Source organism: Theropithecus gelada, chromosome 7b (genome assembly GCF_003255815.1).
Source record: "Theropithecus gelada isolate Dixy chromosome 7b, Tgel_1.0, whole genome shotgun sequence".
Taxonomy (NCBI): Eukaryota; Metazoa; Chordata; class Mammalia; order Primates; family Cercopithecidae; genus Theropithecus; species Theropithecus gelada.
Genome location: NC_037675.1, coordinates 104,539,563 through 104,565,425, shown reverse-complemented (window position 1 = coordinate 104,565,425; position 25,863 = coordinate 104,539,563). Strand labels below are relative to the sequence as shown.

Sequence of the window (25,863 nt, the reverse complement as noted above, 5' to 3'; positions counted from 1 at the left end):
CTCTGCTGATGTGCATTTGCTGTTCTGGGGGCCATCGTTCCTAACTCACTGTCCCACAGGCCCCAGGAACCTTCTGTGGCTCTTCTGATTGTGGTGAGCAAACCTCAGTAGTGTTGAGCGACTATTAAAGGAGAAAAAACCCGCAGAATTAGTGAGATTAATAATACGGAACTCAGTCAGAAGCCCAGGAAGTGTCAGATCGCACGTATTTTGGAGCTAATTGTAGCCACTCCTGCAGTGGTAAGAAATAGGACAGAGAGGGCCCTGTGTACTTTGCTCAGTTCACCCAGAGGCACCTTTAGTAAAACTATAGTGATAGAGAATTTGAAAAGCAGCCAGACAGAATAAAACCTAATATAAACCGTGTAGATTTGGGCTTGAAGGTGAAAATAGAGACAGGTGCAAGAGAGATAGTTGACTGCACAGATGCCAAACTGGCAGGATGTGTGGTGGGCAGGAGCGGGTCTGGAGTCAGACGGTGTGGGCTCCAGTCCTGGCCCTGCCTCGCACTCTGTGTTCCTGGGAAGAGATGACCTGACCTCTCTCTAGGAGCTTCTTGTGGGGGATGTAACCAGTTGCCACAAAGTAGGGGGCTTAAACAACAGATGTTTCTCTCACAGCTCTGGAGGCCAGAAGTCCAGAGTCAGGGCGTCAGCCGGGCCACGTCCCTCACAGGCTCGGGGGAGCCCTCTGTGCCCTCAGCTTCTGGGGCTGCTGGCGATGCTTGGCATTCCTTGTGTGCAGCCTCATCGCTCCCATCTCTGCCTCCATCCCCACATGGCTCTTTTTCCCTCGGTCTCTGTGTCTGATTTCTCTCCTTTTAGAAGGACACCAGTCTTGTGTGGGCGGCAAGCCACCCAGGTGCCGAGGCAAGAGACCGAGGGCACGAGCTGTTCCAGTGTAATAAAATACATAAAGTAAGAATAGTTCTACTAGATATAGGGCATAGATATGATTATATATGAATATCATTAATCATTAGTTTGTAGTAATTACTCTTTATTCCAATATTATAATACTCCTCGCTCTACACTCATAACCTAGGAAAACCAGGCCATACAGGGATAGGAGCTGAAGGGACATGGTGAGAAGTGACCAGGAGACAGGAGTGTGAGCCCTCTGTTATGCCCGGGCAGGGCCACCAGAGGGCTCCTTGGTCTAGCGGTAACCCCAGCATCTGGGAAGATGCCCGTTGCCAAGCGGACCGTGGTCTGGCGGCAGCGGCAGTGCCAAGGAAAAACACCCGCTACTTAGCAGACCAGGAAAGGGAGTCTCCCTTCCCCGGGGGAGTTCAGAGAAGACTCCACTCCTCCACCTTGTGGAGGGCTTGACATCAGTCAGACCCGCCCACAGTTATCCAAGGCCTAACCGTCTCCCTGTGATGCTGTGCTTCAGCGGTCACGCTCCTGGTCCGCCTTCATGTTCCATCCTGTACACCCGGCTCTGCCTTTTAGATAACAGTAGCAAATTAGTGAAAGTACTAAAAGTCTCTGATCTGCAGAAATAATGGCGTAAGCTGTCTCTCTCTCCTCTCTTTCTCTCTGCCTCGGCTGCCAGGCAGGGAAGGGCCCCCTGTCCAGTGGACACGTGACCCACATGACCTTACCTATCATTGGAGAGGGCTCACACTCCTTACCCTGCCCTTTTGTCTTGTATCCAATAAATATCAGCACAGCCTGGCATTCGGGGCCGCTGCCAGCCTCGGTGTCTTGGTGGTAGTGGTGCCCCGGGCCCAGCTGCCTTTCCTTTTATCTCTTTGTCTTGTATCTTTATTTCTACAATCTCTCGTCTCCGCACACGAGGAGAAGAACCCATGGACCCTGTGGGGCTGGACCCTACAGTCTTGTTGGACTTAGGGCCCACCCTATTCCAGCAGGTGCCCTTATCTTCACCGGTTACGTCTGTAAGGACCCTGTTTCCAAATGGAGTTACAGTCACAGGTTCTGAGCAGACGTGAGTTTTGCTGGGGACACTGTCCAACCTGGTCCAGTGCCCGCAGAAACCTGGCTGAGTTTTCTCATCTGTGAAGTGTGGATAATAACAGAACTACTCTCAGAGAGTCCGCGAGAGGAGGCCGGGAAGAGCCGTGTAAAGTGCCTGACTGGTGGATGTTACTGTTACAGACGCCACAGGACCTATCTGGGACTGCCGTGGATGTCCAGGGAGACCTCCGGCACTTTTAGGACCAGTGTTGGCTTGGAGAATGTCTTGTGTTCCTCCAGCTGCCCTGTGGCTCCTATGTGCAGGCAGGTGGAGCTCAGCTGTCACTCACCTCACGCACTTGTGTCCTGCATGTGGGCTAAGGGCACCCATCAGTTGCTCTCTCAGTAGGTGTTCACCTGTTGGCTTTGACCAGGAGACTATTGTAGTGGTGATGTTTGCTCTGATGGATACTGAAGTACACTATTGCGTGTTGCATAATGATGGGGATACCGTCGGAGAAATGTGTTGTTAGGTGGCTTTTGTCATTGTGCGAACATGACAACAGCACGTCACAGACTCAAATGGCAAAACCTACCCCGCACCTAGGCCACGTGGCACAACCTGCTGCTCCTGGATTACATATCTATGCAGGTGCAACAGTTCCGAACACTGTAGGCAGCTGTGGCACAATGGTTTTTGTGTATCTATTTTTATTTATTTTTTTGAGATGTAGTCTCGCTTTGTTGCCCAGACTGGAGTGCAGTGGCACAATCTTGGCTCATTGCAACCTCCGGCTCCTTGGTTGAAACAATTCTCTTGTGTCAGCCTCCTGAGTAGCTGAGATTACAGGCGCCCGCCACCACATCCGGCTAATTTTTGTATTTTTAGTAGAGATGAGATTTCACCATGTTGGTCTGGCTGGTCTCGAACTCTTGATCTCAGGTGATCCGCCTGCCTCAGCCTCCTAAGGTGCTGGGATTACAGGCGTGAGCCACCGCGCCTGGCCATATTTGTGTATCTAAACATAGAAAAGATTCGGTAAAAGTACAGTAGTATAATCTCACGGGATCACTGTTATGTATGTGGTCTGTTGTCGGCTGAAACAGTGTTACCAAGTGCATGACTGCAGTGGCTGAAACAGTGTTACCAAGTGCATGACTGCAGTGGCTCAGGATCAACCTCCCTGTCCGTTAGTATAAATGCTCACTTTCCAAAACTTGTCAGGTACGAAATATTTTTAAGCATAAACTTTTTTGAAAGTATAACTTAGTGCAATACCCCAATCAATTAAAATTTTATATGGGTATCAACTGATTAGACTAAATTGTTCGTTTTACTGTTTTACTTGTAGCTAAACCATTTACACAGCTGGTGAAAGAAATGCAGCTTCATCGAGAAGACTTTGAAATAATTAAAGTAATTGGAAGAGGTGCTTTTGGTGAGGTAAGATGAACTTCATTTTGTTAACTTTGCCTAAATTGCCAAGACATCAGCAGCTTCCATTTCACCTTTTTATGGACCTGTACATTGGTTTGGGGATGAGGTAATTGGTATCATTTGGAGAGTTTGTTTTTTCCTATCTCTTTTTCTGAGATGAGGTCTCACCATGTTGCCCAGGCTGACCTTGAACTCCTGGGCTCAAGTGATCTCCCCGCCTCAGCCTTCCGAGGAGCCGGGGAGAAAATCTGAAAGATAGAATGAAGAGAAAGGAAACTCGAAAGCTTCTGACTAACCTGGGATATTGTTGGGACCAAAAATAGTTTCTTCAGATGTAGTTTTTGTTTTTGTTTCTGAGATGGAGTCTTGCACTGTCACCCAGGCTGGAGTGCAGTGGTGCCATCTCGGCTCACGGCAACCTCTGCCTTCTGGGTTCAAGCTGTCCTCATGCCTCAGCCTCCCGAGTAGCTGGGACTACAGGTGCTGACACCACACCTAGCTAATTTTTGCATTTATTGTGGAGATGAGGTTTTGCCGTGTTGGCTAGGCTGGTCTCGAACTCCTGGCCTCAAGTGAGCCACCGCGCCCGGCCTTCTGACATAGTTTCTGAAACTCCATTTGTTAATTGAATTTTGACTTCTTGGCATTTTCTAAAAAACACAGAGAGTTGAATAGCAGCTGTTTGCATGCTCTATGCTTGCTTGCCATTGACACACCCAGTGTGGCTCTGGGTCCTGTTGGCTTTGCCTAGGGCAAGAGGACCAGTCATGCGGGTGCAGCTGGAGAGGCTCACCAGGTCCCTTGTATGGGGCTAGGAGCCCTGCCCTGGGAGGCCTGTGGCACGGTGTGGCCTCACCTTCCAGGCCGTCTCCACAGACCTGCCTCGGCCTCGCAAGACGGTTCTGGCAAGACCAAGGAAGAGGTCAGGCTCCCTCAGCGGCTGCGGGACCGCCGCAGGTGGTTTGACAGGGAGTCACCAGAAGAGCTTTGCTTCTTAAACTGTGCAGTGCCTTAGCACCTGTGCCGAGGTTTGAGCTAAGCTCTCGTCGGCTGGGGAACTGTGCCAGTTGGTTCATTGAGGAAAAATCAAACAAGAAAACGCCCTGTGTCACATCCCAGCAGCAGGTGTGCTCTGCCCACAGCAAACCTACTGGACACAACTACGAAGCGAGATGGCCTTTGCTGTCGCAGGGCATGCATTTTCCAACGTGCAGACGTGAAAGAAGGCAAATCAGTACTTTAGAGAAATAGCCCCCCTCTTGCAGCACCATCCCTGTGAATGAGTCTCGCCAGAGGGATAGGGGAGGAGAGCAGTCCCTCCAAGGCTCATCCCAGGGTGACTGGAGCTCCCAGTTTATCTCGTACAGACCCTGGGTCCAGGCCTCACCAGCCAAAGTCAATTTACCACTGGCCAGGGTGGGACAGATTGTTTGTTTGTTTTGTTTGAGACAGGGTCTTGCTCTGTCACCCAGGCTGGAGTGTGCTGGCCTGATCACAGCTCACTGCAGCCTCTGCCACCCAGACTCAGGTGATCCTCCTTCCTCAGCCTCCTGAGCAGTTGTGACTACAGGCATGTGCTACCACGCCTGGCTAATTTTTTTTATTATTTGTAGAAAAGAGGTGTCACTATGTCACCCAGACTGGTCTTGAACTCCTGGGCTCAAGCAGCTCTCTCACCCCAGCCTCCCAAGTAGCTGGGGCCACAGGTGTGCACCACCACACCCAGCTAGGTGTTTTCCTTTTTTCTTTTTAGTAGAGACAGGGATCTCGCTGTGTCACCCAGAATAGTCTCGAACTCCTGGGCTCAAGTGATTCTCCTGCCTCTGCCTTCCAGAGTGCTGGGATTATAGGCATGAGCCGCTGTACCTGGTTGAGAAAGCCTTTTAAAAATAAAAACGGATTGCATTAAGTGATTCCCTGTCTGCCTGCTACCAAGCATTGAGCTGCGCCAGGCGTGCGGGCTTGGAGGTGAGCAGGGCCCAGGCCACACAGAGCCTGTCAGCCATGGCCAGACTTTCCAGAGTGCAGTTAGGAGGGAGGGAGAGGCACACCAGGGCAGAGACATGACCAAGGGAAATGAAGGAATGAGAGAGAAAATGGTTTTAACAGAATGGTTTACAGTTATTTTTAGTACTCTTTTTTTGCCAAAGAACTTAATGCGAAACTCAGTTTTGTGTGAGTTGCAAAGAAGATAACATTGATCGTTTTTTGAGCTCCTCCTGATTGAAGGGAGCCTGTCCTTCCCACGTGGCCTTTGCTTCTTGGATTCGCTCCTTGGTCTCGTTCCCTTGGAGCTTCAGGGTCCGTATCTGTGCGAGATGGATTTTAGAAATCCCCCGCAGCTGGGGTCGCGTGAGGGTGAAGCGGGGGTGCAGATGCGCGGCTCAGCACCATCTCTGGCACGCAGAACGTGCCCGGTGAATGGCAGCTCTCACGGTGACTCTACGATGTGACTGTGTGGTATGTGATGTTAGAAACAGGGAGGTAGATGATGATGCCATTTAAGAACTCTTCAGGCCTTGGCTGCCGCAGGCACGGGGACATGCTGGCTGCTTGCCATTGGCAGCCAGAAGGTATGGAAGCCACTGTCACTGCCAGTGAGTAGCTTACAGGAAGTGCTGAGGTGGAGACTTGGGCCTGTGCGTGAGTGACTTATGTAGGGTGGAATGTGCCAGACAGTGGTGCAGACATCTTGACGGGTGTTGGTAGTGATGGAGGAGCTCATTCAAGATTTGGTAGACACTGAAAAGTCCAAGAGGACTTCCTGTAGGAGGTGGCACTTGAGTTGTGCTTTAAAGAATGTGGCTGGTGGCCACACGCTGAGTGCTGACTGTGCCCCACTCTGTGCTGGGCACATTAAATGTCAGGACTTGTGGGTCCTCAGCTGTCTCAGGAAGCCAGTCCTGCCCTTAACCTCTTGTAGTGGTGGAACCTGAGCCACAGAGAAGTGAATTTGCAAGAGTTAAACTCCAGAGCCCACGTGGCTAGTCCCTGCCTCTGTGAAGAAAAGGTTCTTGGTGCCGGAACTGGCACATGCTAGGCAGGTGGGGGGAGCCACATACAGAAGAGACAGGGTAGGGGTGGGGGGCACAGGTAGAAGGCACCATCAGTGGTGGGGCAGTGGCAGCTGCAGATAGAAGGTGGGGCGGGAAGGGAGGTGGTGGAGCAGGGAGTAGGGGCTGTTGAAAACAGACAAGCTTAGGAGGTAATCTTGAGTTTTTAAAAGGTGGGTTTTTTAGGGGGAGGGTTAAAATTTTTTTTTAAGTTTTTAAAATTTTTTTCGAAACACAGTCTCACTTTGTCACCGAGACTGGAGTGCAGTGGCGCAATCTCAGCTCACTGCAACCTCTGTCTCCCAAGTTCAAGTTATTCTCCTGCCTCAGCCTCCCGAGTAGATGGGACTACAGGTGTACGCTACCATGCCGGGGTAGTTTTCGTATTTTTAGTAGAGATGGGGTTTCACCATGTTGACCAGGCTGGTCTCAAACTCCTGACCTCAGGTGGTCTGCCCGCCTCGGCCTCCCAAAGTGCTGGGATTACAGGTGTGAGCCACAATGCCCAGCTGAATTTTTTTTTTTTTTTTTTTTTTTTTGAGACGGAGTCTCACTGCCCAGGCTGGAGTGCAGTGCCATGATCTCAGCTCACTGTAACCTCTGCCTCCCAGGTTCAAGCAATTCTCCTGCCTCAGCCTCCTGAGTGGCTGGGATTATAGAAGCACGCCACCACACCCGGCCTATTTTTTTGTATTTTTAGTAGAGATGGGATTTCACCATGTTGGACAGGCTGGTCTCAAACTCCTGGCCTCAAGTGATCCTCCTGCCTCAGCCTCCCAAAGTGCTGGGATTACAGGCACGAACCACTGTGCCCAGCATCACTTGGCTATTTTAAAATGCACAGTACATTTGTCGTTAACGACAGTTATCCTACTCTGCTGTCAAACATTAGAACTTTTTTTCTGCCTTTGTTGTAAGTGGAAATCTGCAGACGTAACCCAAAGTAGAGGGCAGTGAGCCACCACGTGCCCGCCACTCACAGTGAAGCTTTCGAATGTAGAGGCAGGACCCTTCAGGTTGCGGTGGGGTCAAGTTTTGATGCATAAAAGGGCAAATCTTCATTTACGTGGAAAACTTGGCTTTCAGTCACTGCTGGTTTCGCAGGCTCCTAGGCTGTCACAGTGTAGTTCCAGCATGCTAGCCTTTTGTTCTGGGAACCACATCTTTGTTCAACTCACATTTGCATTGCAGGTTGCTGTTGTCAAAATGAAGAATACTGAACGAATTTATGCAATGAAAATCCTCAACAAGTGGGAGATGCTGAAAAGAGCAGAGGTAAGTATGGAGCTTGAAGAGCCATACGAATGGGGTTTGGGGTGAGCAGAAAGTGACTGTGAAGCCAGCTGGGGAAAAGCTGCAGTCACCCCACAGCCCCGGGCCTCCCTTCCCCTGGGACAGAGCGAGCACTCTCTGTGGGGGAGGTCTCAGCCTCCTCCTGGCGCCTGTTGCTCCCCGCCTCGGCGATCACTCGCTTGCTGGACGCCGTTCCTGAGAGTGCACCCTCGAGAACGTTGGCAGGGTTCTGTTTACTGTAAAGGCAAATAAAAAGCTTCAGGAGAGTTTTAGCATTGATTGCAATTCTGCTCCATACACAAGAGGAATGAACACATTTGGACCCTGCTCACATACAGAATGGGTCTTTAGATTCCCACCTAGAGGAGCCTCACGGTTATAGATGAAAGTGGACCACTACTCAGCAGGCTTTGATCAGCTCCTGTTTCTTAGTTCAGTGTCAGTCTTCTTGGTGGCTGTTCCATGCCCCTGACCCCATCTCTATAGCCACGTGCTCAGCCCCTGGTTTCCCTCCTGCCTGCCTGAGGCAGGCCAGGCCTGCTGGGGAGCCCACGCTTTTCGTCTCTGGCCATCTTGAGTTTCTGTCCTCACCTGCCCTCTATCTTCCCTCCCCTGCGCTCAGAGCCCAGGCCCTTCCTGGCCAGTTGACCTGCTGCTTCCTGCTTCAGATCTGCTCTGTCCATCATGCTCCTCTCCCGTGACTCCTGCCTCTCTCTGCCAGAAGGCAGTCCCTCCTTGCAGGCTGCCATTCATCACAATGGTTTGCTGTGGCCCCGTGTGTCTCTGACCCACCCTGAGCGAGGCCTGTGCCTGGCAGCGCTGCGGCGGCTGTAGGCTGTTCAGCCCTGTGGTCAGCGCTTGCTTCTGGAGTTGGACGCCTCTCAACGTGGCCGCCACCTCATTTTGGGAATTCCTTCTTGGGTTTCTAGACCCTCTCCTCTTATCACTGTCACCCTCCTAGTAATTTGAGGTGACCCTTTCCTCTTTGGTCCTGGAATTTGTGCCTGTGCTGCCCGTGATGGTTGGCACCTTGGGCCGACAGCAGTGCAACCATTGATTTGGGCCAGATCTCTCCAGGGCCCTGGGTTTTGTTAACTTGGTGGGCGTTACCGGTTCCTTGTGACTGTCATTCTGACTTTTCCCTCCTCCGCTCCGGACCCATTTCCCCTTTCCCTGCTGTGGCACCCAGCACAAGGTCTCGTACCCATTTGTTGCTCACTGAACGCATGTTGGTTGACAAGAGTTAGCACCATTTTGCAGTCACTTTGGTCTCAAAATATCAGTGGCCTGTGATTGCTTCGGCTCCCTGCATCTCTCAGCTTCTGGGATGCACACGGTCTCCCTTCCTTCTTTGGGAGAAGCCTTTGCTCTCTTTGCCTCCATCCTCACTCAGTCGTCTCACCATGTGCTTCCGCTGGGCCTGCCCTCGGCCCCAGCAGCCCTTTCCCCACCCCAAACAGTGGCAAACATGGGAATGTTGTTGGAGCAGACTTTTAGGGGGAAAAAGTAGCTACTGTTACATGAAAGTGTGGAGAGGTATAAGGTGTTTGGTATTTACCCAAATGTCATGTTAGATGAGTACATTTTAAAAGAGTAAATATTGCTGATTTAATTTGAATCTGGTTACGCAGATCCAGTTTAACTGGCATGCTCAGAAAAGTCCAAGAATGTTTGCTAGTCGTGATGATTATCCTGGAGTATGTATAATGGGCTATATGTGTGTGTAAGAGATATAAATATGGTGCTAGTTGCAAATAATTTATCTTTTTATTTTTATTTCATAGACTTACTTTAAACATTAGATTTTATAATACTGATTTACAAATGATTAAAAGCATGAATTAAACAAGAGGTTGGTAGGTAGAAGAGTTGCTAAGCAGTGTAAGTTTATAATTTTTCCACCAGGCTAGGTCTTTATTTCATCTTGTTTAAAAAATATTAAAAGTTTCTCTTGGCCAGGCGCGGTGGCTCAAGCCTGTAATCCCAGCACTTTGGGAGGCCGAGACGGGCAGATCACGAGGTCAGGAGATCGAGACCATCCTGGCTAACACGGTGAAACCCCGTCTCTACTAAAAAACACACAAAAAAAAACCTAGCCGGGCGAGGTGGTGGGCACCTGTAGTCCCAGCTACTCGGGAGGCTGAGGCCGGAGAATGGCGTAAACCCGGGAGGCGGAGCTTGCAGTGAGCTGAGATCCGGCCACTGCACTCCAGCCCGGGCGACAGAGCGAGACTCCGTCTCAAAAGAAAAAAAAAAAAAAAAAGTTTCTCTCTCTGCTCCTTAGACAAAGCTGCTGGATAATACATAAGTTTCCTGTCAGCAGGTCACCCTGCGGGCAGTCCCTAGTTTAAGAATGGGTTTTTCCTAAGTGCTCTGGGCAGCTGCCAGGCAGAGCTTCAGGGAGTGTCTCCTAGAGGCGTTGGCATAGATGCCGCAGATCCCCGGGGCAGCCTCGGCCTCCTGAGCCCATGGCCTCACCTCACCTGGGACTCAGCACTCCATCCCCATTTCTTTCTGGGGTTGCGTTCCGGAAGACAGGTGGACAGGCACACCGGGGCTCAGGTTTCCTTGTAGTTGCCCCTTCACCAGGCCCTTGTGGCCGTTGGCAGAGGGGTCGTGATGATTCCAGAACTGCTGGTCTCTGTATGTCTGGACATTAGCAAGCTGAATGCTGACCCGTGTCATGTTGTCATTAGTAGAACTGGGACACAGCTGCAACAACCATTTCTTTTTTTTTTTTTTTTTTCTTTTTTGAGACAGAGTCTCTCCCTGTCGCCCAGGCTGCAGTGCAATGGTGCAATCTTGGCTCACTGCAATCTCTGCCTCCTGGGTTCAAATGATTCTCCAGCCTCAGCCTCCCAAGTAGCTGGGATTACAGGCACCCGCCACCACGCCCAGCTCATTTTTGTATTTTTTAGTAGGAACAGGTTTCACCATGTTGGCCAAGCTGGTCTTGAACTCCTGACCTTGTGATCCATCCGCCTCGGCCTCCCAAAGTGCTGGGATTACAAGCATGAGTCACTGTGCGCAGCCAACCATTTCATTTTAAAAGAAAACCTTTTTTTTTTTGTTTTAGAGACAGGATCCCACTCTGTTACTTTGTTGTATGGGCTGGAATACAGTGGTATGATCTCGGCTGGGCTCGATCCTCCCACCTCAGCCTCTTGAGTAGCTGGGACTGCAGATGGGTGCCACCACACCCAGCTAATTTTTAAGATTCTTTGTAGAGACAGGGTCTCACCATGTTGCCTAGGCTGGTCTCAAACTCCTGGGCTCAAGTGATCCTCCCGCCTTGGCCTCCCAGAGTGTTGGGATTATAGCGTGAGCCACCATGGCCAGCCTGAAAGGAAAACTTTTTAAAGTTTAGAAAAGAAAACCTTGTAGAAGAAACAAGTTTCAGAGGTCACTGTGAGACTCAGCTGAGAGCCAGTCAGAACCGTGCCCTCGTGCCTCACATAGCAAGCTCTCCATAATGTACTTATATTTTTGTTAAGCTTGACAAGTTTCAAATGTAAGACAGTTTAAATCTTGTTCTATGCTTAATAAAGAAGAAATCATGTTAAAATTTTGCCAAAGGCATGGTGACTTTTTTTTTTCTTTTTTTGAGACAGTCTTGCTCTGTGGTCCAGGCTGGAGTACAGTGGTGTGATTTCCGCTCACCACAACCTCTGCCTGCTGGGTTCAGGCAGTTTTCCTGCCTCAGCCTCCTGCGTAGCTGGGATTACAGGCACCTGCCACCACGCCTGGCTAGTTTTTCTAGTTTTTAGTAGAGGTGGGGTTTCATCATGTTGACCAGGCTGGTCTTGAACTCCTGACTTCAGGTGATCCACCCACCTTGGCCTCCCAAAGTGCTAGGTTTACAGGTGTGAGCCACTGCACTCAGCCAGGCCTGGTGACTTTTAAACAGAGATGCCACCTGGGCATTAAAACTCTTCTGGAAGCCATAGCAGGATAGAGGCAGCCTCTTGCCCTGTGCTGCTGGCCGTAGGCCTTCCTCGTGGAGTCTGTCACAATCGTGTCATCCCTATACTGTGATTTCAGCAAACGTGTGTGCCCTGTCCTGCCAGCTGCATGGCAGCTCAACAGTGGGTATAGGACAGAGAGGGCAGACACGTGGGGCCGCCCATGCCATGGATACTTGGCGGAGGTTGATCTGGTCAGGTGGTGCCGGGTGGGAGGAGTCCAGTCAGGAATCCACATGAGGGTGGGGTGAATCTTAAGTGTTGTCCACAGAAATGGTGCCTGTGGGACAGCAGGGTGCGAGGGCGTCCTCAGCAGCCCTTGGAAGTGCACAGGGGTTGGGAGAGGAAGGGATGAGGGATGACTCAGCCTCTGCAGCCTCGGGGTGGTGCACAAGGAGGAGCCCAGAAGGCAGGGACACCATGGCTGGAGCCACTGTCCCAGCAGGGACCCCGAGACTGGCAGTACGCTCTCTGACCTACTTCCCAGTGAACACAGACTGACGCCCCTCATTGCTTTGCAGACCGCGTGCTTCCGAGAGGAGCGCGACGTGCTGGTGAATGGCGACTGCCAGTGGATCACCGCGCTGCACTACGCCTTTCAGGACGAGAACCACCTGGTAGGTTGCACGGCCAGAGACTTGGTCAGGGCATTCGCTCTGGCTTTATTCCTTTATGCTGTCACTAAAAATTCAGTAAGACAACATGGAACTGGCATTTTAAAAATGTGTATTGGACTGGATAAAACGGAGGGGCTTGTTTTCATACAGTAATTGTCAGGTAGAACCTGTGAAAGTAAGGACTTTGTTTTTTTCTAATCACTAGAGAAGCTGATTAGTTCGTTTGCTGGGTTTGTTACTTTTAAATCAGCTGGCAGTTTGAAACTCTTTGAATCTTGGATTATTGGGAATAAGGAACCGCAGTGGGGATTCAGCCATGTGGATGTTTTTGCCTCCGTCTCATCTCGGGCTGAGTCGGGGAGTGCCTCTCGCGTGCCTGCAGTCCTCCTGTCGTCCCGCAGTGGGGCAGCTGCCCCAGGCCCCTCTGACAGGTTTTAGGTGACTCTTGGTCTCCATGCCGCCTGTGTATTTTTCTGACTTAAACAGGGCTTGCTTTCAGGACGGACGGACCAGCCTCGTGGCGCACATGCGTGTGTTCACCTCCACTGCACTCTAAGGCAGCTGACTTAGCGGTGAAGGGGAAACCAGCCCTTGGTCTCGGCCACTGAGTGGCCCGCAGACCGCCTCGTTCAGGACTTTTTATTCCTAGAATGACTCTCCAGGTTTGCCTGAACCTAAAAGTGTCCACTGCTGGAGCTCTGGGTGGACGGGACACGTGCAGACTTCAGAGAGGCAGGTCTGAGCCCGACTCATTCCCAGTGGCACCGTTTCTACAGCGGTGGCGAGAGGGGTGTGGTCGCTGTGGTCACCGAACCTCAGGGCAGGGACCTGAGGCTTCCTTTTCCACGACAGCCAACGCGTGTGTCCACCTGAAGCTCCTGGGTTGTGCGCTCCACTGGTTCACAGCAGATGGAGTAGTGTCGGATCCTTCCATTCACCCTGAGTAATCCTTGAAGCATCAGAGAAAGCCCTGAGATTTGAACACCCAGGATTAGAGAAAAGGGTGTGCTGATTATTTAGACTTTACATATATGTGTCTGCCCAGCAGAGGGGGCAGCTGGTGTTTGTTGACCACTTAGGACATTTCAGGCCCACAGGGGTCCCCGTCAGGCTTCCCAATGACCCAGTGATTCCACCGTTTCATAAGGGGGTGTCTGGGACAGACAGAGGCAAAGTCACTTGCCCAGAGTGACCACATGGATGACAGCCCCTGTGTCCCAGTCGCAGCTCCAGCCTGGCAAGCAGGTTCCGGGTCCTCTGGGGCCATCTCCACATAAACCCCTGCCCCCCACTTCCTGCTCAGTGTCCCTGCTCCTGGGACCCTGGTGGACTGTCTCCAGTTCATTTCCACTTTTGAAAAGAACTGAGTGAAGTTTCTAAGGAGTACAGGCAACTGGGATCTGTATGAAGGAAGATAATGCTTCTTGTTTTGTTTCTAATATTTTTCTGAAATTAGCATGCTGCCATCTAAAATGTTAGGTGTTGCCGGGTGTATTCTGAGTTAAGACACATCAGTTAGGAGCCCCTGTGAAGATTCCATGTCCTCAAGGTTTTGGAGTTGCCCGGGTAGAAGTACCATGAAAATTAAGGATGACAGAACAAAGGCAAGGCCTCGGAGGCTTTCTGGCCCGTGTCTGCAGGGCCGGCTTCTGCGGTGCACACCTGCCACCTTGAGCGGGGGCGTTGAGGGTTAGGCCAGTTCCTCTTCCTATGGTTGTGAGGCTGGCCCGAGTGCAGGCTGGTGTCAGGTGCCTCTCATAGTGACAGGGAAACGTGGGTTCCTCTGGCCGCCCACGGGTTCTGGGTGGGTTCTGCTACAGTTTGTATTGGAGCTATCTCGCGGAGTTTTATCAAAATTAGACCTGTTTGACTGAAAACTTACTGGCTTAACTCAGCACCCCGCGTTCTATGACAGGACAGGCTAGGTTTGGTTCTCATTCTGGAGTGGGTCTCTGCCGTCTACCTCACCAGCTCCCGCTTTAGCTTTCCTCACAGACCGTGTTCCGGGAGACCGTTGATCAGACCCAGTGCTGCTGTAGGATGCTCCTGCTCGTCTTAGAGTTCTAGGCAGACGTGGACACGGCTGGGGCTCAGCTAGTAAGGGCTTGACTCAACCCCACGGCTTTCTTCAGGGTCCCAAGGGCCTGGCCCTTCGCCCTTCGTTCACTGCATCTCCCTGGCCCCGTGTGTGTGTGTGTCAGCTGCCGGGGCGTCTCCCTCTGGAATGCCTGCAGTGTGTATCCACTGCCCCTCTCTCCATTGCCCTCTGCACACAGCGGCACCTCCATGCCTGGGCTTCTGAACGTAGTTGGGGAATATCACCCACCCACTGCTCTGAGAGTGGGGCTGCAGCCCCCACTGTGGCCGGCCCTCCCCATTTGGCAGGCTCCAGCGTGCCACTGCCACTTTCCTCCTAGCCGCTTTGCACGCACCCCTTCAGCTGGAGCACAACCCCGGCTCTCCTCAGGCCTTTGCTTGGCAGCCTCTGGCCGGGCCACCTCACCAGGGAACCTGCAGTCGGCTGGCACTCACCACTGCCTGCTCTCCATGCTGACCACGGTCTCTCCCGCCCCCAGTGTGAGCTCTGCTGAGCCAGGGACCTTGCTGTCTCATGCATGCCAGTGCCCCTGCTGCCAGAGGGGCCAACAGGGCCACGGTGAGGGTGCACAAGCAAATAAACAAACTGAAAAACTCGGCGGGGAAGGACAGGCAGTGCCTGAGCCAGGGCAGGGAGGCTGAGGCTGCCCTTGGCGGCGGCTTGAGGAAGGCTCCACAGGGCGGGACAGCAGTGGAGAGGCTTGGAAGGGATGAGAGTTTGCTGGTAAAGATTCTTTTGAGAGCAAGGACCTAAAATGAAGGCTTCTGTCATTTCCTCTCATCTAGCTGGGCCCCTCCCTTTCTCAGACAAGCCCACCGGTGGGCGCTTCCCTCCTTTGGAGACACGCAGTCTGGTTGGATGCGATGGGCGTGGAGTCTGACTGTTGGGCCCAGGTCTTTGCTCTGTCCTTGCCTGCTGGGCGACCCTGGGCCCATCCCCAAGCCTCCCATGTTGATGGGGTCTTGGTGCCGGAGGCGAGGGTAGGTGGGAGCGTGAACAGGACAGCACTGGCCTGCGTCTCACAGCCTGGGCCCGAGCGTAGGCCTTCATGGTGACAGAAGCTGATATGATTAGGTTCTCAATAAATACTACAGGGTCACTGCCCCAGCTGATAAACAGGGCGTTTCCTCCCTGTGTGGGTTGGTTAAAAGCTAGCTGTCCAGACCAGAGCGTCCATCTCATCACAGTAAATTTGCACGAAGGAAGGCAGCTCCTGTGAGGTGCAGGCCACGTGCTTCCCCAGCAGTCCCTGAGGCACAGTGGCCCCAGAGGTGGAGGTGTTGGCTGCCACCCTGACTCTGGCTGTGATGGTCTTGCCCGTCCTGGGCCTCTCTGACCTGTGAGATCTCCCCACTGGGGCCTCCACAGACTGTGGTCTGAACTTTCTAAGTGCTGCAAGAGACAGGCTATCCTCAGGCAGAGCTCCACAGAGGCTCACCTCGGGGTCGCCTGGTCCGAGCACACAGCTGGCCCGGTGGGGAGGGAACTAGCAGGGAAGTGACGGGCTCAGCCCTGTTAGCAGATATTTTTTCTTCCGTTACTCCAATTTCTACTTAAGCAGGAGCTTTTCTGAAGTTTCTGTTGGAGTGAACCTATAAGTAATTATTTTTTTGGCTCTTTTGTGATGTAATCTTTCCAATAAGAGCTGCTGATACCATGTATCACGTGATGTTAGATACTTCGCCTCCCTCCTGTGGTCTGGTCCGTAACATGAGGGCCTGGAGAATTATTTTTAAACCCATAGGATTGATGGGCTATTAACCGTGCTTCTGCTTTGGGTCACTAGCTTTTAGAGTGCCCTCTCCAACATGAAACCCTTTCATCATTCCTCCCGTTGATTAAATACACCGCTTACTGAAGTCCGCTCTCTGCCACATGCACACCTGAAGATGGCGGCATCGTGGACGCATCGGGGCATGCCTTCCAGAAGGAGGGTCTCGGGTGACAGAAGAGCAGCTGAGATGCCACGAGCCAGACCTGGAGCCTGAGAACCTCGCCATGAAAGGCTGGCCTTTAATTGTCAGGTTTGGTGGTGACTAAATGTGGTATTCTCTCCCCTTCTCTTTGCAATTTGTAGTACTTAGTCATGGATTACTATGTGGGTGGTGATTTACTGACCCTGCTCAGCAAATTTGAAGACAAGCTTCCAGAAGATATGGCGAGGTTCTACATTGGTGAAATGGTGCTGGCCATTGACTCCATCCATCAGCTTCATTACGTGCACAGGTAACCAGCTTCTGATATATTTTATGGAAACCACGTTTAATTGTTAAAATAATCCTTTCAGAGCTCCCAAGTCCAGGCCACCCCAGGACGCCATGTAGGTCGCGAGTCCCCACATTGAGCTGCCGCAGCACAGACTGATTTGCCCACATCGCCGTCTTCCAGCCCCAGCACCCAGTGGATCCCAGCTCTCCTTGTTGCAGTTGTGATGGTCTAACTCCTGCCAGCTGAAGCCACTGTGTCTTTTGACATTTATTTGACATTGACTCAACCTCTCCCCGCCCGAGACCCCCTCCCTAAAATGCCGGTGCTCCCTGGGACTCATGTGGGGCCTGGGGGTCCTCTGTCTCCACTGCCCAAGACCCCCTCCCTGAAATGCCGGTGCTCGCTGGGGCTCACATGGGTCCTGGGGGTCCTCTCTCTCTACCGCCCGATACCCCCTCCCTAAAATGCCGGTGCTCCCTGGGACTCGTGGTGCCTGGGGTCCTCTGTCTCTACCGCCCGAGACCTCCTCCCTAAAATGCCGGTGCTCCCTGGGGCTCATGTGGGGCTCGGGATCCTCTGTCCCTACCACCCTGAAATGCCTCGTATGGGGCCTGGGGCTCTCTGTCTCCACATGTTTCTCAACTCTGCTCTTCTCTGTGCCATGCTGACCCCTGAAGGGCCCCAGGAAACACAAAGGAAAGATGGGCTTGAGGAAGAGGCTTCCGTCACTACGACATGCAGGACTTGAGCTGAGAGAGCGTGTGGGGCAGAAGCCTGAAGCAGCTCCCTCTCCTGCTCTCCGGGGCCCCCTCTCCCTTCTCGGCTGGGAGGGCAGCTCCCCAGTGACTCAGCCACTGAGTCCACGTCTTCGCCTCCCTCTTGTCCTGAGATGCAAAGATTCAGTCCTGTGGTTTGTTTTGGTTTTTATTTTTAAAAACTAGTTTTCCTTGTGTGTTTATTACAAGATAATTTTATGGTAATAGGTTTAAAAAGTCAAACAGTTCTATAAAGCCTCCAACCAAAACCAAGCCCAGCCCTGGCGCCACTGATTATACTTGGTCAGATAACTATTGTAAACTTGTAAAATTACTTTTCCAGCATCTGCCTTCATGTGTCTTAAGTCACAGGTTTATATTGCTGATTTCTTTCTTTTCTTTTTTGGCTTTAGATCACATCTGTTAAATTGAAATTGTAACTCTTTTACATAATTACCTCTTTCTCTCTCTCACCCATCTCTCCCATATATACTTCCAAACTCTCTTCCCTTCTCCCACATCATCCTTTTTATTTTTATTTTGATATATTTTTTAGGATGGAGTCTTGCTCTGTCCCCCAGGCTGGAGTGTAGTGGCGTGATTTCACTCACTGTAGCCTCTGCCTCCTGGGTTCAAGAGATTCTCCTGCCTCAGGCTCCTGAGTAGCTGGGACTACAGGTGCCCACCACCTCGCCTGGCTAATTTTTTTTTTTTTTTTTTTTTTTTTTTTGAGACGGAGTCTCGCTCTGTCGCCCAGGCTGGAGTACGGGGGCGCCATCTCGGCTCACTGCAAGCTCCGCCTCCCGGGTTCACACCATTCTCCTGCCTCAGCCTCCTGAGTCGCTGGGACTACAGGGGCCCACCACCACGCCCAACTAATTTTTTGTATCTTTTAGTAGAGATGGTGTTTCACCATGTTAGCCAGGCTGGTCTTGATCTCCTGACCTCGTGATCCACCTGCCTCAGCCTCCCAAAGTGCTGGGATTACAGGCATGAGCCACCGCGCCCAGCCTAATTTTTTTTCATTTTTAGTAGAGATGGGAGTTTGCCACTTTGGCCAGGCTGGTCTTGAATTCCTGACCTCAAGTGATCCACCCACCTCAGCCTCCCAATGTGCTGGGATTACAGGCGTGAGCCACCGCGCCCGGCCCCACATCATCCTGATTAGTATGGTTAAAAACTATCCTTTTAGCTATGGTTCAGTCAGCGTTTGGTGTTGATAATGCTATGACTGTGTAACTATGACAGCAGTGTTGTAGTTGAGAACTACACTTATATAAACTTTTGCTTTCTCTGGAGTTGATAATTGCCTTGCTTTTTGTTAGTTTTTTTTTGTAGCTGTCACTAATTTGTCCCCAGATATTATGGCCACGTTACGAAGCTCTGTACCCGGACATGCATCGGGTAGTCTCGGTCTGGTTTTCCTTGGCGCTGTCCCTTCCATCGTTCCCCTCCTCTCTTCCGCATTGGTTCCTCGTTTGTTCTGTGCTACACTCATTCTGAGATGGCTTTTCAAGTGCAGAGATTCCCTCTCCCTTTCTGGGATTGGCTCCCTGGTTATACGAGTCATTCATTTTTCTTTTTCTTGGCTTTTAGTTTGGCTTGGTAGCGCATGTCCTTCAGTGGTATCTGGAACGGGGGTATATGAGATAGTTTTTTGAGATCAGTGTCTTAATTCCGTGTGTGTCTGTGACTGGTGCTTTATCCAGTGTGGAGTTTTTGGTTGTAAACCACTTTCCCTTTGGAACTTTGCAGGCATCACGTGTGTCTGTGCCTTCCGCCCTGAGGCTGCTCTCGAGAGGTGGGAGGCCATTGTGGTCTCCATGGCTTTGTGTTGTGAGCTGTAGGCCTGTGCTCGGGCCCCCTCCGTGGTGATCAGGAGGCTTTCCCAAGCAGACACAGCCCCTCCTGCGTGGGGAGCGAGGGCGCCGCTGAGTTACAGCTCTTCCATCTTGCTGGAGTGCTGCCTTGTTGCTAGAGGAGGAAGTTGAGGCTAGAGAGGTGGGCGCCTTGCCTCAGCCACGCTGCTGATGGCTTACACCTCCCAGTGCACAGGGAGCTGTCCTGAAAGAACAGACACTCGTTTAGTGTGATGAGATTGTGGACATTGCTTCTCTTTCTTTCTTTTTAAAAAATACATTTCTTAACGTAGTTATGCCTGCTTTTATAAGTTAGTATAAGGTTTTATTGATTGATTGACTGAGATGGAGTCTCACTCTTGTTAACCAGGCTGGAGTGCAATGGCGCAATCTTGGCTCACCGCAATCTCCACCTTCCAGGTTCAAGCAACTCCTGCCTCAGCCTCCCGAGTAGCTGGGATTACAGGCATGCACCACCATGCCTGGCTAATTTTGTATTTTTAGTAGAGATGGGGTTTCTCCATGTTGGTCAAGCTGGTCTAGGACTTCTGACCTCAGGTGATCCACCCACCTCGGCCTCCCAAGGTGCTGGGATTACAGGCGTGAGCCACTGCGTCCAGCCCATAAGTTAGTATAGCTTTTAACAGTTAGATTTATACTCTCTTCTTGGTAGAACTTAATTCACAATAGAGAAATAAGTGTCTTTGTATTTATCACAGATCTCCAGGGAAATTAGTTTGACCACCTTTTTAATTGTTTCCTCCCCCTAAATAGAAGGTGTTCTCCTCATTCCTTTTTTTTTTTTTTTTTTTTTTTTTTGAGACGGAGTCTCGCTCTGTCGCCCAGGCTGGAGTGCAGTGGCGCGATCTCGGCTCACTGCAAGCTCTGCCTCCTGGGTTCACGCCATTCTCCTGCCTCAGCCTCCTGAGTAACTGGGTCTACAGGCGCCTGCCACCTCGCCCGGCTACTTTTTTGTATTTTTAGTAGAGACGGGGTTTCTTTCGCCGTGTTAGCTAGGATGGTCTCAATCTCCTGACCTCGTGATCCGCCCGCCTCGGCCTCCCAAAGTGCTGGGATTACAGGCGGGAGCCATCCTCATTCTCTTAATTGGCTGTGTAGAAGCTTTGCTCAGTTGTTTGACCTCCAGGCTTAGTAGACATCAAAATATGTAATTTTAAAAACTTTATTTTTCCCCCCAAATTAACTCATTATTCATACTGAGTTCCCAGATGCAATCTAAAAATAGAGATGTTTCTAGGAGGCTTGTCTTACCCCAGCCTCAGGTGGGGACATTGTGAACATTTGGTGGGGTCAGAAAGAAATGTCATTGGTGCCAGAGTGGTGCCGCTGGCCGATGTAACTGTGTGGTTTGGAGCCTGTGCCACTGCGCTGCCGCTTGGGCCCCTTCCTGTGGTTGGTTAGGTGCTGCAGGGATTCCATCCCACCAGGCGGGGGTCTGCAGCTTTCACAGCTGCTGCCTGGCTTCTGCAGCTGGACCCCAAAAGCTTTCTGGGTGAGGAGATCAGTGGGAGACCAGGACCCAGCGGGTGCCCCTCACAGGTGTGTACAGCTCCTTCCTGAGAGGTCAGCCCCTGGTGATATCAGGAAAGGCAGAGATCACGAATGACACAAAGGGTTTCAGAGAGAGAGAACACTGGCCAGACACAGTGGCTCACGCCTATAATCCCAGTACTTTGGGAGGCCAAGGCAGGTGGATCACCTGAGGTCAGGAGTTCAAGACCTGCCTGGCCAACGTGGTAAAACCCTGTCTCTACTAAAAATACAAAAAATTAGCCAGGCTTAGTGATGAGCACCTGTACTCCCAGCTACTCAGGAGGCTGGGGCGGGAAAATCACTTGAACCCGCGAAGTAGAGTTTGCAGTGAGCCGAGATCGTGTCATTGCACTCCAGCCTGGGCAACAAGAGCGAAACTCTGTCTCAAAAAAAAAAAAAAAAAGAGAGAGAGAACATCACATCCCCAAAGAGAGAGCAGAGAGTGTAGTGTGTGAACAAAGTAAGAACAGAGTACAAATTTTAAGAAAAAGAACATGTAGAAAACAAAAAGTCTTGGAAAATAAAAGCTAAAGTAAAAAGTTCAGTGGAAGAGGCAGAAGATGAAGTAGAGGAAATTGGCAAAAAGAAAAAAAAAGAAAAAAAAACCTCGGAGAGAAGATCTGGTGGTCAGAGTGGCTGTGTGCTCTGGAGGCTGAGGTGCACCTGCTGTGGGAACCAGACTTCTGTTGGTTTTGCAGCTGGAAGCTCCACAAGGGGAATGGTTGGAAGCAGGAGTTGACATCACTCAGAAATGGGACTGTGAGGGACAGAAGCAGCCTCCCTTTTCAGTGTGTCAGAGGAAGAGCTGGAAGGGAGAAATAAAGCCTGCAATTCACCATGGCTCTTTCACCCCCACCTGCTGGATGCCACTGATGTTAGCCGGAATCTCAGCAGCTGGGAAAAAAGGCACTTGGGGAAGCCTAGAGCTGCTGCTCAGTCCTATGCCTGACTCTCCCCTGAAGATGCCACTGCTCCCTGATTTTAGCAGAGAATGGACACAGGCGGTCCCAGCACAGTGGTCCATGGGGACCATCAGCTCTCTCAGTTGGCCTGGGGACCACCTGCCCATCTAAAGGCCTCGGCGGTTGGGAGCAATAGGCCAGCCCTTGCCTTGAACCTTCAGTGCTCTTCTGCCAGGAGAGCTTTCCTCACAAAAACAGCAAGTTCACTTAAAAAAAATAAAATCAACCCCCACCACGTATTTTAAATACAGAATTATACTGCACAGATGACCCCCAGAGCCTGCAAATGGCCAGCAGTTGAAGGCCCCTAGAAGGTACACAAGGAAGATGGCCTTCCTGAGACCCCTCCGCGGCCTGTCTTCTCAGAGTGTACCGGTGGTGGTGGTCCTGGGGTGGCCCCTGGAAAAACATCCCTATTTTTTAGGGAATTCCTGGCAGCCACGTCCTGTTTAGCCTGGACTCTGGTCGTTGTATTTCTGCTAACTCGGTCCATAGAACACCTGTTGTGGCGTGTCTTGGGGTCTCCTTACTCTCTTCTGTGTCTTCCTAGCCTGTCTCAGGCCACTTGGAACATTTGTGTGTATGTGAAATTACGGTTATTTGCCTTAAACATTTTCCTGTGTAATCATTTCTCTATTTCTCTGTGAATTGTCCTGCCTTCCATTCCCAAACCATAAAAATGAAGCCCAATCTAAATAAAGTAGTCTCATTGTCCTTGTCTTTAATCCGTTTCTTCCTGGCAGCCAGTTACAGAGCTTGTTGCAGAACCTCCTTGAGCTTCTCTTCATACTTGGTCCTGTATGCGTTGCTTCAAGTCTTCCTTGTCATAAAACTGGTCCTCTTTTATTTACATGGGTGGCTCACAGAAGGGAGTGGAGGCCGGAGGCCATGGTGAAAGGTTTGTGAGTTCGAGTGAGCACCTCCGAGCACCCTGATCATGGGGAGGGCAGGAGGAGGGGGTGGGTCTGCTTCTGCTTCCAGGAGTGTTGGTCTTTATTTCCACTCCCTTCCTCCCTCCTTTCCTCCATCCTTCCATCCTCTCATCTTTCCAGCTCTCCCTCTCTCTGCCTTGCCCGCTTTTTTCATGAGAAAGGATTGCAGAAAAACTCGTGGACATGGGAGAGTCTATTAGATGTCCCCAAAAGTGCTGTTAATGGGCGTGCTCTTGGCCAGAAGCCTCGCATCCCATGTGGAGCAGCTGGTTGAGAACCCACCTGCAGCATCAGGTGCAGCGTCAGCACGCCCTCTGCACGCAGTCTTCAGAGCTGCCGTACCTCGAAGGAGGCAGATACCTGCCTTTCTTCCCAACACTGGTGGAGTCTGTTGGGAAAGGAACGTAGTATATATAACGTATGAAGAAGAATTTGTTCCTCTGAAGCAAATTTAATTGAGATGTATTTAAATAAGTATAGTAGACGCTTCGAAGAAAAGAGGATTTTTATTAATGAAAATAATAGGTTCAGCAGATGGGCCAGGCGCGGTGGCTCACGCCCGTAATCCCAGCACTTTGGGAGGCTGAGGTGAGTGGATTGCTTCAGCTCACAAGTTCAAGACCAGCCTTGCCAACATGGCAAAATCCCTTCTCTACTAAAAATACAAAAAACTAACTGGGCATGGTAGCGCACCCCTGTAATCCCAGCTACAAGGGAGGCTGAGGTATGAGAATCGCCTGAAAACCCAGGGAGTCAGAGGTTGCAGTGAGCTGAGATTGTGTCACTGTACTCCAGCCTGGGTGACAGAGTGAGGCCCTGTCTCAAAAAATATATATATATATATTTATGTATGTATATACACACACACACACACACGTGTGTATATATATATATTCAGCAGATGTTTTCATTTTGATTTTTTTCTTTCAGACTTAAAGATTTTGTGTCAGTCAAAGCTGCTAAAGTAATGTGAGACAAAAATTGTTTTTGAATTCTAATGTACTCGCTCCCCAGAGGTCACCACCGCTCATCCCCCACAGTGCTATGCAGAACTTTCCACTGTGACAGAATGTTCTAGATCTGCATTGTTCAACACGGTAGCCCCAGCCACATGTGGCTCATGAGCACTCGAAACATGGCTGGTGCAACAGAAGAACTGAATTCTGTATTTTATGTAATTTACATTAATTTGAGTTTGAATAATCCTGTGTGGCTGGGGGCTACCGTGTTAGACAGTGAGGTTCTGGAAGCGTGAATCAGCTTTGCCTGTTTTAAAATACTGTATATATGGAATCATATTACATGTGTATTCTTTTAAAAGTTTTCTTTTTAAATAATGTTTCAAATAATTTCAAACCTAAAAAGTTTCAGTCTTATACAAGGGTTGCAAGAATGGCACAAAAAGCACCCATATACCTTTAATCAGATTCACTTATTGTTAATATTTCGGCTCCTGTTATAGATCCCCCCCCCGCCACATGTGTACACACACACACAGATTTTTCCTGACCCGTCTAAGAATAAGCTGCACGTACCAAGAGCATTTACCCCTAAATTCTTTCTTATGCTACTCATACTTAATCTTATCCTCTTTGCTCAAATTTTATCAGTTGACCCAGGGGCATCTCTTAGAGTATTTCCTTCCCCCAGTACAGAATCCAGTCCAGGATCACATGTGGCATTTCATTGTCATGTCTTCTTTAATCTCTTTTAATCTAGAATAGTTCCTCATCCTTTCTTTGTTATGACAGTGGCACTTTGGAAGAACATTGATGTGTTGGAGAATACAGTGTCCCTTGCCTTTTCAATAGAAGACTTCTCAGTTTCACTTGGTCTAATGTTTTCTCCTGATAGATTGAGATGATGTGTTCCTTCCTCTTGGAATGTGTGTGTAAATATATTGTGTCCTTCTCAGGGTGTCATATCCAGAGGTGTACAATATCCATCAGCCCCTCAGTGGTGATCAAATCCATCACCCAGTTAAGATTTTGTTCGATTTTTCTGCTATATAGTTTTTTCCCTGTGGAGAGATACTTTTAAGACCACGCAAATATCCTCTTCTTCTTTAAAATTTCCTCCCAAGGTGTAGTATCCACTAACGATTTTTGCCTGGACCAGTCTTTGCATGGTTGCAAACTGACTTACAAACGCCAGACCCAGCACACTGGCCAGTCATCATCCGGCTTTCTGCTCTAAGGAAGCACCTCCCTTCTCCCTGCTTGTTGGTCTATTTATGATCAGTATGGATACATGGATCCTTTTTTCTCGCGGTGGTTTATAATTCACTATCTTAGTTATTTTTGTGCTGAAATTGGCCCATATTTGGCATTCTAGCTGACTCCTGTGCTTGCGCTGTGCCTCGTCACTTTTTGGGGATGTCCTTAGTTTCTGTCATCCTGTACCTTCTATCCCCACTCCATTGTTTCTCAGAAGAGCTCAAGGCCTTTTAGTGGGGAGCGGCTTTGAAGACCAAGTTCTGGGTGCTGCACGTGCGCATTACTATGGGGTTGTCTGCTTCTAGGCCCCTCAGTGCACAGAGGTAGTAACAGAGGTATATGCACGTTCATGGACACATGCGTCTACCTGTGCATACTCGGGAATCACGAGTTAACTTCTTGGCTTCCTCCCTTTCCAGATTTTTGTCTTCCTCCTACTGAAACTGTGACTCCCAGCAATGTTGGTACAGGGACTCACTTGCTCAGTCCTGTGATGTGTCTAAAATAGCTTTAGAATTGCTCTGCCCATGCCATCACAGAAACAAACCTGCCAAAAAGAGTTCTGGGTCTGTGTGCAGTTCTCCCCCATCTCATTGGGACTGCACCCCTCGCCTGCAGTAATTCTTTGTTTATAAGTCACTTAGATTTGTTTTGTTTTGTTTTAACCCCAGCTGCCCCTTCACTGTTGTTATTTATTTGAAATACAGTTGGATTCATTGGTTTGAATCAGTTTTCCATTTTAGACTTCCCTTCCGCCTTTGTTGATTCAGTTTTATTCTTTGACTGTGTAGGATGTTAGCATGCTTCCAAAACACCAAAACTGCATGAAGTTGTACTCAGAGAAGCGGTCGCCCCTTCCTTATCCTGCCCACCTCCGCCGGCAACCCAGGATCGGTAGCCAGTCTGCTGTCTTCTGCTGTCTTCCGTGCAAACGTTTTCTTGTTTCTCCTTTGTTAAGCAAAAGATGGTATGCTAGATGTGTGCTTTGCATCTT

The 25,863-nt window shown here is 50.3% G+C and overlaps 1 protein-coding gene across 1 annotated transcript in view; it reads left to right on the top strand.

Annotated features, from left to right (window-relative positions):
• Nucleotides 1-25,863, top strand: part of CDC42BPB (CDC42 binding protein kinase beta) — a 123,194-nt gene that overhangs the window by 44,446 nt on the left and 52,885 nt on the right. The window contains exons 2-5 of the mRNA XM_025391149.1: nt 3,275-3,366; nt 7,605-7,688; nt 12,190-12,285; nt 16,461-16,609. Of these exons, the coding sequence (XP_025246934.1) occupies nt 3,275-3,366; nt 7,605-7,688; nt 12,190-12,285; nt 16,461-16,609 (421 nt within the window). The remainder of the gene's footprint in view (nt 1-3,274; nt 3,367-7,604; nt 7,689-12,189; nt 12,286-16,460; nt 16,610-25,863) is intronic.